Source organism: Balaenoptera physalus, assembly GCF_965194825.1.
Source record: "Balaenoptera physalus genome assembly, chromosome: Y".
Lineage (NCBI taxonomy): Eukaryota > Metazoa > Chordata > Mammalia > Artiodactyla > Balaenopteridae > Balaenoptera > Balaenoptera physalus.
In genome coordinates, this window is record NC_138904.1 from 14,971,014 (window position 1) to 14,985,643 (window position 14,630).

Below are 14,630 nucleotides of genomic sequence, written 5' to 3' on the forward strand. Positions count from 1 at the left end.
GATTTCTCTTAAATCGGTGACATGTTTTCTTCTCTATCTAAATCTAAATCTCACCATTCTCATCTTTCTTTATCCCTAGGCAACCACTAATCTGACTTGTATCTCAGAGATTAGTTAGCATTTTCTAACTAGTGTTGTATGTAGAACTCCAAAATGGATCATGTCCTCTTTTTTTTTAATATATATGTAAGTTTATTTATTTATTTATTTTTGGCTGCGTTGGGTCTTTGTTGCTGCGCGCGGGTTTTCTCTGGTTACGGCGAGCTGGGGCTACTCTTTGTTGCGGTGCGCGGGCTTCTCATTGCGGTGGCTTCTCTTGTTGCGGAGCACGGGCTCTAGGCGCACGGGCCCGATAGTTGTGGCTCGCGGGCTCTAGAGCGCAGGCTCAGTAGTTGTGGCGCACTGGCTTAGTTGCTCCGCGGCATGTGGGATCTTCCCGGACGAGGTCTCGAACCCGTGTCCCCTGCATTGGCAGGCGGATTCTTAACCACTGCGCCACCAGGGAAGCCCTGGATCATGTACTCTTAAAAAAAAGGTGTTTAGTTTATGAAGGCACTCTGTAGTTAATTCACAGACTGAGCCACCAACACATCAATATCAAATGTTGCCCTACCTGAGGATCACCAAATGATAAATGAGCTGCCTGAACCCTCAACTACCTGCCCAGCCCAGGCACCTTAAGAAGGGGTGGCTTTTCTGACGAAGATTGAAAACAGCTTAGGGTCCTGAGGGCCAGAGTGGCCAGTGCAGGCTTGGTTTTTCTCGGAGGTTCTGGGAAGAGGCGTGTACGCGCCTCGGTGTAAAACACATACCCGTGGTTTTATGAACAAAGTGGGGCATCGTGGGTCGCATCCTGACTCCCTCCCGCCGGTGACAGCTGCTGGGTGTGCTTGTCTTGCTTCAGCCTGTGCGGCGAGCAGGGCACCCAGCGGCCAGGCGAGGGTGGCGGCGGGCTGGCTTCACAAGGCGGGGGCGTCTGGTTTCACGGGGCACGGGCACCGCGTCTCTTGTCACCGTTTAGAAGCCGGGACTGGGAGAGCGCGGTGCCTTAGGAGACGAGGACCCAGATCACTGTCTCTCCCCAGCCACGTTTCTTTCCCAGACAGGTGAGAGCCAGCGCTGCCTTCCTCCCAGAGCTGTGTCGGCTGGAAACAAAGAAGGGTAACAGGAAGCCGCACTGGTGCACACATGTTCTCCTTTAAGATGTCCAGGTGGTATCCTGGCATCTGCCCAGGAGTCAGAGGAACGGGGTGGGGGCCAGCAGACGCAGCCCGGCCGTGCCTCCCCGGCACCTTGTCCTTCCCTCTCTGCTTGGCCGAGGACGTGCTGCTCGCAGGAAAGTGTGGGAGGATGTGGTAGCCTCTTCTTCTGTGTCTGTCTCTCTGTGTACTTGTCGCCTGCACTTTCTTCCCTGGGGTCGGGCCCCTCCCTGGAGATCCTGATGGGCAGGTGTGGGATGGCTCTGGGCGCTGGTATTTCCCTGAGGGCCACGGGCTATTTTGCTGGGCGGCCGCAGTGCTCATGCCGCTGGCTTAAGCAAATGTGCTTGGAAAAGGTTAAGACCCGAAACTGGGTCACTCGAGGCCTTTTCCTGATTAACGCAGGCGTCGGTAAGCCCCTCGCTGTGGGAGACGTGCCGAAGTAGGGGACGCTTCTCGCCCGGTGCTGGGTTAAGGCCGTTGCTGCCCGATGCTGTGAAGTGCTCACTAAAAGCTCCGTGTGCACAGCACCGGGATACCATCCACTGTCCTCCGTTCACAGGGAAGTTACCATACGTTCAGCTCCTGAAACATACATGGAATTTCAAGCACCGTAGGGAAAATTTCTCTTAACTGTCAGGCCATGAATTATATTGTATAGCTTGTAATGACTCTTTTGGTGTTTCTTCCAAACGTATATGGTAATATTAGTCTCGTTTACAGTGAACTCGGCCTGCCACTTCATCGTTCGCGTCACTCCTGAGCCGTCCACTGCTGCGAGCAGTTTTTATGCCAGAGCCACATTATGCGTAGGGTTGACGCATGTTTCCTGCCTCTTTGCCGGAGGCCTTAAGCCCTTCCGTGACTCTGCTTACGTCCGCTAAGCTTGCCTTCAGGAGGAGATTAACACCCGAGGATGGAGGTTCGCTGCAGGAGGCCGTAAGGGGTGGCCACATGGGGTGGCGTGGCGACACATCTGAAGAAAGGAGGTGTCTGGTCTAGTGACGGCACGCATGCCTGCTAGGAGCAGGTTTCTTGCCACGTGCGTGGGCTTCTGGACGTCACTGAGGTGCAGTGAGTTCTGCCCCAAGCCAGTGTCGTGCGGGGCTCCCCTCTGCTGCTGGCTCCTTGGAGCTGTCCTAGGGCAGGCGGCTCTGTGCATGGCCCCAACGTGGATGAGCGCAGGTGTTCCTGAAGCAGCTAGAGGAGAGGGATGGGTAGGACGTCAGCAGGTTGTGTCCCTCCTGCTTGTCCCTCCTCCCCACTTCCTCTCCTTTCTCCCCCCTCTCCCCCCGCCCCCCCCCAAGAGCTCTTCCTGGGGCAGAAACTGTGTGTTCCCACAGAGGGTGTCTGTCTTACTGGGGATGCTGGTGGGTGCTGCTTTTGGAGGGTGGTCTGAGATTGATCGTTCAAATTTCAGGGGAAAAGTGTCTGCTTTGAGCATTTGCGGGATTGTGGCTGTTTGCTACTGTGCTTACTTTCTGCTTAAAACAGTAGACCCAGAGGTTTATCCTGGACAGACGCCGACTCGTTTGGGCTCTTTGCCATTCTTGTTTTTATGAAATAAAATCAGGAGGGAAAAAAAGCCACATAGAGCAGAATTGTTTTATTTGGGGAAAAGTTGCTTCTATTCAGATGTAGATTTAGTGTATGGCTTAACCAACTTAATCAGTTGAATCTCTAGGTGAGATGTTTCATATTCTAAGCCAAGTAGAGAGTGGTAAACAGTTATGATTTTGTTTTTCATTAGAAGGCATGCAAGTGATGTTGATATAATTTAGTTTGGAAACGCTGATGGTTTCTAATATATTAAGGCATGCAGAGAATGTTTCACGTAATTTTGTTTCTATACTCTTACGTATAAGACTCACCAGCTCTGTTGCTAATCCTTAGGGCTACTCGTACTTAGTTATGTTAATGGTTGCACATTTGAGTGTCTGGGGTGTCTTTACCAAAAAATCCATTCTGTTTACATGTAGCCAAGAGGCTGCATCGGTGCCTTTCTGAAAACTGGGGGCATGCACCGTGACCTCGGGTGGTTTGGACAAAGCGTTTTTAGTACTGGTAGTGCTGGGTGAGATAGTCCCCTCACCCCCCTTTGCAAAAGTTAACGGGAAAATAGCCAAGCCATTTGGGTCTGCTCCAATTCTGCCTGCGTTCATTGTGTGACATTTCTACGCGGTCTTTCCTGCTAATGCACCCGGGGAACGCCAGAGGCCGAGACAGGCGTGCACTTGCCCTTGCTGGGAGACAGATAAGGGGTGCCCCGGCCTCGTGGGGCGGAACCCTGATGCTTTTATCCCGTGTGAATGCTGCTACTCGGCCCTGGCATTGGTTTAAAATGCAGCTTTGATGTCTTGTATCAGTTTCAGCTGTTTAGGTCATTTGGGAATTTTCATCTTTACCTCTTTCTCCTCGTGAATAAAGGCAGGAACTCCTGGACTCTTATCCCATTTTATCAAGGGTGATGTCACCACCCACAGCATCGTGTTGTCAGATCAGTGCCGGAGAAAAGAACTCCGCTATTCACAGAGTGGTCTGACCGCTGTTTTTATTCGTTCACGTAATGTGTGTTGGAAGCGCTCCAGCCAGGCGGCTGAAGTCATACCCATAGGTCCTGCCCTCGGGGAGCTGGCAGCTGAGGGGGCTGATGGGCACGGACAGGAAAAGCTCTAATAAGTGGTGGCTCTGGCGGAAGGAAGGAGGGCTGGAGCAGAGCTCAGCAGTCAGGCTGTCCTTTGAAGGCTGAGCCAGGTTTGAGACACAGACGTGGACCTAAGTCAGGGGTGCCGGGACCTCCTAAAGAGGCTGGCAGAGCGGATGGGGGAAGGGAGGAAGGGTAGCTCGGGGCTAGAGCAGCGAGTCTCAGACCTGAGCTCGCCTCTGAATGACCTTGAGGGCTTGTGCAAACAGGCGTCCCGCCCCAGCCTGTGCCCCTGCGATGCCAGTGCCGCCCGGCCCGGGGAGCAGATCACAGTACCGCGGTGGGGGGGCGTGGGCTTCACTCCGTGGCAGCTGGGAGCAGCTGAGGGTGGTGGGGTGAGGGCAGGAGCTGCCAGAGCTGAGTTGCAGGGAGACTGGTGTGGTAGGAGGTAGAGGCAGCTCGGGAGAGGGAGAGGCCGGTCAGCATCTATCCTCTAGAGGCTTGACCGGAACAGGAAGGAAGCAGCAGCTCAGGGCAGGCTACATTTTGTGTCTGTAGGGCTGTGCTTTTTATGTGTTTGTTTGACTTTCAAAGAATAAAAAGGGTGTTTGCAGTTGTCGCCCTCCTCCAGCCCAGGCACACCCTCAGTATCAGGAGGGCCTGTCCCCGCTGTGGGCCTGTCCCTCGGGGCCTCTGCACAGCCTCCCTCCCTAAGCTCTGGGGGCTCCTTGCCCGGAACTCACCCCCCTCACCCGCAGGACTCACTGGGGAGCATTTGAGGAACTTTCCAGCCTGCCCTTTATCTGGAAGGCCCCTCCCCACTGCCGCCCCCCCCACCCCCCGACCGTGACGCTTGCTTCTAAGATGCCCCAAGCATCTCTGTTGGTTTTATTTTCCCCGAGGACTCTTCCCATCGCCAGTGTCGCCTGCAGCCAACACACCCTGTGGTGCCCCCGCCACAGTGTCCCGCCAGGCCCTTCCCGTTGGCCTCCCAGCCTGCAGGCCTGGTACTGTCAGGCCCCCCGCGCTCGTGGGGACCACATGCGGACTGCGTTTATTTTCTGAGGCAGCGCCTGTTGGCTGCACTTGGAAAGGTTAGGAAAATAACCCGGCGTTCACGTGGTTTGTTGTTTTTTTTTTTTTGAGGGAATTCTGCTCTTTCTCTGAATGAGAAACATTTCATTGAAGCCCTTATTTTAATAATGCCTTTTTAAAAATGAATTTTCTGTATCTAGATCCATCCTTAATTTTCATTGGTATCCTAGCATTTTTTTATATTTGTGATCTAAACCCCTTCCTTTCAAAAAAAAAAGACTACCTAGCATATAAAATTATTTTTAAAAATTGAAGTAAATTTAGATTAATTTTGGTGTGCAACTTGTGGGAAAGGTTTCAGAGAACCCTCATTAGGACGAATAATTTGATTTGGAAGCCAGAAAACCCGGTGTTAATAGCAGCATTGCTTTTCAGTATTTATGTGGAAGGAGTATTATGCCATATTACAAATGACATTTTGGAAGAGTGACCGTGGCCTGGAGGAACGCTCACCCAGCCAGGAGGGCTGCAGAGAGAAAGGGCCCCGCCAAGCCTGCACGATGCTCTCAGCCGTCTGAAGCGGGGAAAGAAATGCAGAGATGTTACCCACGTTCATCTTCAGGTTACAGGTTGTCCTCCTTTATTGTCTTCTTCGCATTGTAATTTTTAAATGCTCCATGTTTTCTACAGTATGCCTGTTCTGTAAGATTTCCGAGCAGCAGTAGCCATTTGGATGGAAAGGATTTCTTCCCTGTACACTGGGGTGCCCGTGGTAGCGACTGTTAGGCTCCCGTGGGCGTGACCTGGATCAGCCCCGTCGCGTTTCCGGAGCTGGCAGGATTGTGCAGCTCCACGCACAGGAGGGGTCAGCACCTGCACCCCGGCCAGGTCAGGCTGTTTCCTCCCTGGCATCGCTGACCACACTGCCTTGCACAGAGGCGTGGCCTTGGACGTCTCTGGGCTGAGCCGTGCCGTCCTTCTTCCTCCCGGAAGGGGCGTCCTTGCTGGTCTCCCCAGCCGAGCTGGCTTGCGTCTGACTGCGTGGCCTGCGGAGGGGGCGTTCCTTTCACACCTCGCCCTTCTGTTCCTGTTTGATGTCTGGCGGGGGGACTGGTCCAGCTGTAGCAGACGTAGCAGACGTCCCGCCCGCCAGGAGAGGAAGGTTCGGGTGTGGTTCGCTGCATACGTGCTGTGTGTGCGTTTCCTTCCGACACGCGTGGCCCCCTGAGGGGGCAGGGCGCTTAACCCCTAACCAGGTACCGCCAGGTACCACGTGGTCCGAGTTCTCCGAGGCCCTCACATCGGGGCATCTTGCCCGGCACAGCCTGTGGCCTGTGCACCCCTCACGGCCCCAGACTTCCAGGGACCCGGGTGGTTTAAAGCCACCTGGAGTGCGTTTATCTTGTGTGGGAAGAAACACCATCGTCTGTTGAAACGAGCGCCTTAAATCGGCCCCTGCCATTTCTGTTCCATCTGGGAACGCTAGGTGGCGCCAGAGCGTCCGGTCCCCAGAGCTTTCCTGCCCAGCGTGGTCACGGGCTTGTGATGGAGGGACCAGCCCTCAGCCACATGTCCTCCTCCTCTCATCAGCAGAATCCAGTTTTAGCCATCAGAGGGGCTGACAAACAGAAACCGCCTGAACCTTCCTCGATCCCCAGATATGTTCACTGTGCTCTAGGAAAGTCCGAGGACCTGACAAGAGCCACATACGTAGGAAAATTTCACTCTCCCCAGGAGCCATGATTCCTCACTTAGAGCTTCTAGGTACCACCCTTTTCACTGTGTTTTCTCTTTGTTTTTTTGTTTTTAAAGCTCCAGTTAGTACCCTAACTGTTGACTATGTCTTCTCAAAGTGGAGGCATATATCTGTGTACAGACATACCTTGCTGTGTTGTGCCTCACTTAATTGTGCTTCACAGATACTGCGTTTTTTTTTGTTGTTTTTTTTTTGTTTTTTACAAATAGAAGGTTGTAGCAACCCTGTGTCAAGCAAGTTTGTTGGCACCATTTTTCCAACGGCACTGGCTCACTTTGTGTCGCATTTTGGTAATCCTCACACTATTTCAGACTTTTCCACTATCATATTTGTTATTGTGATCTGTGATCAGTGATCTTTGATGTTACTAATATTATTACTAGGGCTCAGATAATAGTGTTTCTCAGCAAAAAAGTATTTTAAAATTAAGGTATGTACATTGTGTTTTTTTAGGCATAATGCTATTGCACACTTGGTAGACTATAGTATAGAGTAAACATAACTTTTATATGCACTGGGAAACCAAAAAGTTCACGTGACTAGCTTTATTACAGTATTCACTTTATTGTGGTGGTCTGGAACCCAACCCGAAATATCTCCAAGGTCTGCCTGTATTATCCTTTAAAATAAGAGGAGAAACATTTACTCTTCTCAAAGAGGACGACTGCCCCAGTAAACCAGCTGGTTCCCCACTCATTCCAATTACAGAGTTGAAATATGTTACCACAAAGTGTAAGGCGTTTTCTTTTCCAAGCCTCTTTTTCCTTTGCCTGCAGTTTGTCTAGTTTGTTTCCTTCATTAATTACCTGTAAAGGAAGATGAAAGACGTTACGGATATTATAGCACAGAAAAAGCCATCTGAAAATGAAATTCATGTGGCCAGAACCTTCCTTACGAGGATTTTGAGAAACTTTATGAGGTACAGTTTTGGTTTTACAATCCCTTTTCTTGTGTGGTGTGATGAATTCGTCTGTTTTATGCTTTAGCTCGTGGGAAACTATCAAAAGGTCAACACATTCCACATTTTGCCACCCGTGTATTTTTCCTTGTTTCTGAGTCATCAGAAGGTTTATGTTATAAATGCTTTCTGGGTTTTCTTTAATATTCGTTGTTGCATAATATTCTTTAATGTTTTTGCCTGTTGGAAGAATGTTTGATCCCCATCAGGTACTTAGAGGCTCAACTGAACCCTTTCTCCGATCTCGATTGGGCTGTAAAGTGTCCCTGGTGAGGCTAGATCCGTCTTAAACTGCAGGAGGAGGAGGGGCGAGCATGGGCGGTCTGCTCATGCAGCAGCTTTCCCCTGGAGGCCCTGTGATGTTCCTACGGCGGCTGCAGGGATTTCCAACTGGACATGCTTTTTCACACCTGGGCAGGTGTGGTCAGAAACCTAATGAGCCACCCACGGATGGTGGGGACGGTGGAGGGGGACAGGGAAGGCTCCTGCCATGTTCAGAAGCCCTGGCAGGAATGGACTGGAGCCTGCTGGTCTTAGGGCGTGGTGATTCCCATGACAGGAGCCCTTAGATGACTTCGGATGCTCTGGGAGGCTCAGAGGAATACGTGTCCACCAGTCCCCGTTAACTGCAGGATAGCTGTGTTCACTTAGTTAAGTGAGTGAATAAATAAATGCAGTCAAAACTCTGCGGGACCCAGCTCAAGCTTTTCTGCAGCCCAGTGCCTTCTCCTCAAACAGGCTAAGGGCCTGTGCAAAGTTGCACTGACGCCGGGCAGACAGAAGATCCTGCTGTGTCTTGGGGATGGGGCAGCGGGGGTCGTGGGCAAGATTCACGTACTTACTTAGAATAAATTTGGAAGCCTAAGGGCTGGTTCACATTCTGGAGCCTGTGATTCTCACCCGGGGGTGTCCTCCGGTAACGAACCTGTACAAAGAGCGCTGGTGCCCAGATGCAGTGGGAAGCACCGGACAGCCATGCAGTGAATCACACAGGAATCATCTCTGCCTCTCGCTCCTTTCTTGGCCTGAAGTTGTCCTTGGTGTGAAGTCCCTGAGTCATCTGCATCCTTTTTCAGGAGGAATGAGCTGAGCTGGAGGCCGCACTCCTGGCACGTCACCAAGTTCTCCGACAGCCACCCCGAGACATCGGCATCTCCATTCCCCTCTACCAGCTCCTGCCCCTCGTGGCCAGGCCAGCACCACGCCAGGTAGGCATGCCTTTCCCGCTGGGATGGGAAGCTGGTTTCACTTTCTACCACGCTCATGACTTCCCTGCCTTGTCCTAATTGTGCATTTCTCACTTTATTTTAGTTTTTGTTGAGGTACAGTTAATTTACGATATTATTCATTTCCGGTGTACAACATAGTGATGCAAAATTTCTATAGCTTATACTCCATTTAAAGGTATCATAAAGTACTGGCTCCGTTCTCTGTGCTGTACAATATATCCTTGTAGATTATTTATTTTATAGTTTATACCTCTTCCTCCCCTACCCCTATTTGCCCCTTCCCCCTTCCCTCTCCCCACTGGGAACTACTAATTTGTTCTCTACGTCTGTGAGTCTGCTTCTGTTCTGTTATATTCATTCATTTAGTTTTTTAGATTCCACATGTAACTGATAATCATACAGTATTTGTCTTTCTCTGTCTGACTTAGTTCATTAAGCATAATACCCCTCTAGGCCCATCCATGTTGATGCAGATTGCAAAATTTCATTCTTTTTTATGGCTGAGCAGTATTCCATTGTGTGTGTATATAATATATACCAATCTTCTTAATCTATTCATCTGTTTATGGACACTTAGGTTGCTTCCATATCTTGACTCCTTGTAAATTATGCTGCTATGAACATTGCGGTGCATGTATCTTTTCAAATCAGTGTTCTCATTTTCTTTGGGTATATACCCAGGAGTGGAATTGCTAGATCATATGGTAGTCCTATTTTTAGTTTTTTAAGAAACCTCCATACTGTTTTCTACAGTGGCTGCACCAGTTTACATACCCACCAATAGTGAACAACTGTTCCCTTTTCTCCACGTCCTCACCAACAGTTGTTATTTGTTGTCTTTTTGATGACGGCCACTCTGGCAGGTGTGAGGTGATACCTCATTGTGGGTTTTTTTTTTTTTTATTTTATTTATTTATTTTTGGCTGCATTGGGACTTTGTTGCTGCGTGCGGGCTTTCTCTAGTTGCGGCGAGTCGGGGGCTACTCTTTGTTGCGGTGTGTGGGCTTCTCATTGAAATGGCATCTCATTGTGGAGCATGGGCTCTAGGCACGTGGGCTTCAGTAGTTGCGGCACGCGGGCTCAGTAGTTGTGGCTCACGGGCTCTAGAGCACAGGCTCAGTAGTTGTGGCACACGAGCTTAGTTGCTCCGTGGCATGTGGGATCTTCCCGGACCAGGGATTGAACCCATGTCCCCTGCATTGGCAGGCGGATTCTCAACCACTGCGCCACCACGGAAGCCCTCATTGTGGTTTTGATTTGCATTTCTCTGATTAGCGACGTTGAGCACTTTCCATGTGCCATCTATATGTCTCCTTTGGAAAAATGTCTCTTCAGGTCTTCTGCACATTTTTAAATCAGGTTTTTTTTTTTAGATATTGAGTTGGATGGGCTGTTTATATATTTTGCATATTAACCCCTCATTGGTCATAACATTTACAAATATTTTCTCCCATTCAGTATGTTGTCTTTTCATTTTGTCGATGGTTTCCTTTCCTCTGAAAAAAAAGGCCTTTAATTTTCGGGACTTCCCTGGTGGTGCAGTGGTTAAGAATCCGCCTGCCAATGCAGGGGATACGGGTTTGAGCCCTGGTCCAGGAAGATCCCACATGCCGTGGAGCAACTAAGTCTGTGTGCCACAACTACTGAGCCTACGCTCTAGAGCCCGCGAGCCACGACTGCTGAAGCCCACGTGCCTAGAGCCCGTGCTCCACAACAAGAGAAGCCACCACAATAAGAAGCCCGTGCACCGCAATGAAGAGTAGCCCCCGCTCACCACAACTAGAGAAAGCCTGTGCACGGCAATGAAGACCCAATGCAGCCAAAATTAATTAATTAATTAATTTTTTAAAAAGGCCTTTACTTTTAGGTCCCGTTTGTGTATTTTTGCTTTTCTTTCCTTTGCCTTAGGAGACAGATCCAAAGAAATATTGCTACAGTTTATATCAACGAGTGTTCTACCTATGTTTTCATCTAGGAGTTTTATGGTTTCTGGTCTTAAATTTAGGTCTTTAATCCATTTTGAGTTTATTTTTGTGTATGGTGTTAGGGAGTGTTCTAATTTCATTCTTTTATGTGTAGCTGTCCAGTTTTCCCAGCACCACTTATTGAAGAGGCTGTCTTTTCTCCACTGTATGTTCTTGCCTCCTTTGTCGTGGATTAATTGACTGTAAGTGTGTGGGTTTACTTCTGGGCTCTCTATTCTGTTTCATTGTTGTATGTGTCTGTTGTTGTGCCAGTACCATATTGTTTGATGACTGTAGCTTTGTGGTGTAGTCTGAAGTCAGGGATTGTGATACGTCCAGCTCTGTTCTTCTTTCTCAAGATTGTTTTGGCTATTCAGGGTCTTTCATGTTTCCATGCAAATATTAAAATTATTTATTCTTGTTTTGTGAAACATGCCCTTGGTATTTTGATAGGGATTGCATTGAATCTGTAGATTGCCTTGGGTAGTATGGTCATTTTAACAGTATTCTTCCAGTCCATGAACATGGTATATATTTCCATCTGTGTATGTCATCTTCAGTTTCCTTCATCTGTGTCTTACAGTTTTCTGAGTATAGGTCTTTCACCTCCTTGGTTAGATTTATTCCTAGGTATTTAGTTCTTTTTGATGCAGTGGTAAATGGGATTGTTTCCTTAGTTTCTCTGTCAGATAGTTCATTGTTAGTATGCAGCACGTTTCTTTGTATTGATTTTGTATCCTACAACTTGACCAAATTCATTGATGAGCTCTAATAGTTTTTTGGTGGTGTCTTAGGATTTTCTATGTACAGGAAGTCCCCTACATATGAACGAGTTCTGTTCTGAGAGCACGTTTGTAAGTCCAGTTTGTTCGTTAAGTCCAACAAAGTTAGCCTAGGTACCCAACGAACACAGTCGGCTATACAGTACTGTACAGTAAGAGTTTTATAATACTTTTCACACAAATAATGCATAAAAAAGAAACACAAAAAATAAAACATTTTTAATCTCATAGTACAGTACCTTGAAAAGTACAGTAGTCCGGTACAGTAGCTGGCATACAGGGGCTGGCATCGAGTGAACAGGCCAGAAGAGTTACTGACTGCAGGAGGGTGAGGAGGTGGGAGATGGTAGAGCTGAAGGATCGTCAGCAGTAGGAGACGGAGGGCAAGCTGCAATTTCACTCACTCCTGACGTTGATGGCACAGGTTCTGGTTCCTTGCTGGATTCAATTCTATCTACCCTCTTGAAAAAACGATCCAGTGATGTCTGTGTAGTAGCACTTTTTTTTCTCGTCACAGATGACACGGTAGCACTGGATTGCATTCTGAACAGCTGCTGCAGCCTTTGTGTACAATTCTATGTTTGGGTCCTGTGCCTCAAAAACTAACAGTGCCTCCTCAAATAAAGAAAATCCCCTTGCCATTTCCTGCATCGTGAATCTCCTTGGTTCTTCAGCTACTTCTTCTTCCTCTTGTTCCTCTTTGTCCTTTCTCTGGGCCTCCAGTTCTATCAGGTCTTCATTAGTAAGCTCCTCGTGTTACACAGCAAGGAGTTCAATGAAATCATCCTCCTGCAGATCTAGCTTGAAATAAAGATACTGTACTACTGTACTCTGTACAGTACTGTACAGTACACAGAAGCACAGCCACTTGTAGAGGATGCACGCACGTGACAACGTACCAGACACGTGAACTAACTTATGTGATTGGACAGGCAAATGCATGTTCCCGTCTTTGAAAGTTCTCAACTTGAAGGTTCGCATGTAGGGGACTTACTGTATAGTATCACGTCATCTGCAAGCAGTGACAGTTTGACTTCTTCCTTTCCAGTTTGGATTCCTTTTATTGCTTTTTCTTTGATTGCTGTGGCTAAGACGTCCAAAAGTATGTTGAATAAAAGTGGTGAGAGTGGCCATCCTTGTCTTGTTCCTGATCTTAGAGGAAATGCTTTCAGCTTTTCACTGTTGAGTATGATGTTAGCTGTGGGTTTGTCATAGATGGACTTTATTATGTTGAGGTGCGTCCCCTCTATACCCACTTTGTTGAGAGTTGTTATCATAATGGATGCTGAGTTTTGTCAAAACCTTTTTCTGCATCTCTTGAGATGATCATATGGTTTTCATCCTTCTATTTGTTAATGTGGTGTATCACATTGGTTGATTTGTAGATATGGAACCATCCTTGCATCCCTGGGATAAATTCCACTTGATCATGGTGTATGATCCTTTTAATATATTTTTCGGATTCAGTTTGCTAATTTATTTATTTATTTATTTATTTTTTGCCTGTCTCCGGTCTTTGTTGTGGCACACGGGATCTTTGTTGCAGCACGCAGGATCTTTAGTTGCAGCATGCGAACTCTTTCTTTCTTTCTTTTTCTTTCTTTCTTTCTTTCTTTCTTTCTTTCTTTCTTTCTTTCTTTCTTTCTTATTTATTTATTTATTTATTTATTTATTTATTTATTTATTTATTTATTTATTTATTTATTTATTTATTTATTTATGGCTGTGTTGGGTCTTCGTTTCTGTGCGAGGGCTTTCTCTAGTTGTGGCAAGCGGGGGTCACTCTTCATCGCGGTGCGCGGGCCTCTCACTATCGCGGCCTCTTGTGTTGCGGAGCACAGGCTCCAGACACACAGGCTCAGTAATGGTGGCTCACGGGCCTAGTTGCTCCACAGCATGTGGGATCTTCCCAGACCAGGGATTGAACCCGTGTCCCCTGCATTGGCAGGCAGATTCTCAGCCACTGCGCCACCAGGGAAGCCCAGTTTGCTAATATTTTGTTGAGGAGTTTTCATCTATGTGCGTCAGTGGTACTGACCTGTAATTTTATTTTTCTGTGATATTTCTGTCTGGTTTTTGTATCAGGGTGATGCCGGCCCTGTAGAATGAGTTCAGAGCATTCCTTCCTTTGCAATTTTTTGAATAGTTGGAGAAGGAAAGGTATTAGTTCACCAGATGAAGCCATCTGGTCCTGGACTTTTGTTTGTTGGGAGTTATTTATTTATTTTTTTTAGATTGAGTTTTCATTACTGGTAATTGGTTTGTTCGTATTTTCTACTTTCTGGTTTGGTCTTGGGAGATTGTACTTTCCTAGAAATTTGTCCATTTCTTCTAGGTTGTGTTTCTGTGGTATCACTTATAACTTTTTTCATTTCTGATTTTATTGATTTGGAGCCCTCTTTTGTTCTTGATGCGTCTGGCTAAAGATTTATCAATTTTGTTTACCTTTTCGAAGAATCAGCTTTTAGTTTTATTGATCTTTGTTAATGTTTTTTTAGTCTGTATTTCATTTATTTCTGCTCCAATCTTCATGATTTCTTTTCTGCTACTAACTTTGGGCTTTGTTTGTTCTTTTTCTAGTTCCTTTAGATACAAGGTTAGGTTGTTTGAGTTGTTTGTTTGTTTCCTGAGGTAAGCTTGTATTGCTCTAAACGTCCCTCTTAGAACTGCTTCTGCTGTGTCCCATAGATTTTGGATTGTTGTGTTTTAAATAGCGTCTTTCTTGACCTCAGAATGATGTTCTTTTTCTGATGAGAAACGGCCGTGGACACACCATTACTGGTAGGACTCTAAATTTTTTCACTGAGTAGGCAGGTGTATAATGCTTGAAAGCAAAAAATAAAACACCACGAGAAAGGACAAGCAAGTGTGCTTCCTCATTTATGTTCTCCAGCTGATGAATCAGGAGCCTGGAGCCTTCCCTTTCTGGCTGAACCCCTTTGGGCCAGCCGAGTGGGATGGCTGTCCACGTCACCCTTGTGTCCACAGCCACCACATTACTTATTGCTGGGCAGGCTTTTTGGCCAAAGCTCCCTCAAAAAATTTAAGAGTATAGAAATTATT

The 14,630-nt window shown here is 47.4% G+C and overlaps 1 protein-coding gene and 1 pseudogene across 2 annotated transcripts in view; one reads left to right on the forward strand and one right to left on the reverse strand.

The window, feature by feature from the left end:
• Positions 1–12,103, forward strand: part of LOC309653335 (protein Shroom2-like) — an 80,453-nt gene extending 68,350 nt beyond the window's left edge. The window contains exons 3-4 of the mRNA XM_082447945.1: positions 8,669–8,800; positions 12,085–12,103. Coding sequence (XP_082304071.1) covers positions 8,669–8,800; positions 12,085–12,088 — 136 coding nt within the window. The 3' untranslated portion in view covers positions 12,089–12,103. The remainder of the gene's footprint in view (positions 1–8,668; positions 8,801–12,084) is intronic.
• A 62-nt stretch (positions 12,104–12,165) lies between these two features.
• The window catches only part of LOC309653329 (E3 ubiquitin-protein ligase rififylin pseudogene), a 136,966-nt pseudogene continuing 134,501 nt past the window's right edge, over positions 12,166–14,630 (reverse strand). Inside the window, exon 2 of the transcript XR_014268799.1 lies at positions 12,166–13,157. The product of XR_014268799.1 is annotated as an E3 ubiquitin-protein ligase rififylin pseudogene (transcript). The remainder of the gene's footprint in view (positions 13,158–14,630) is intronic.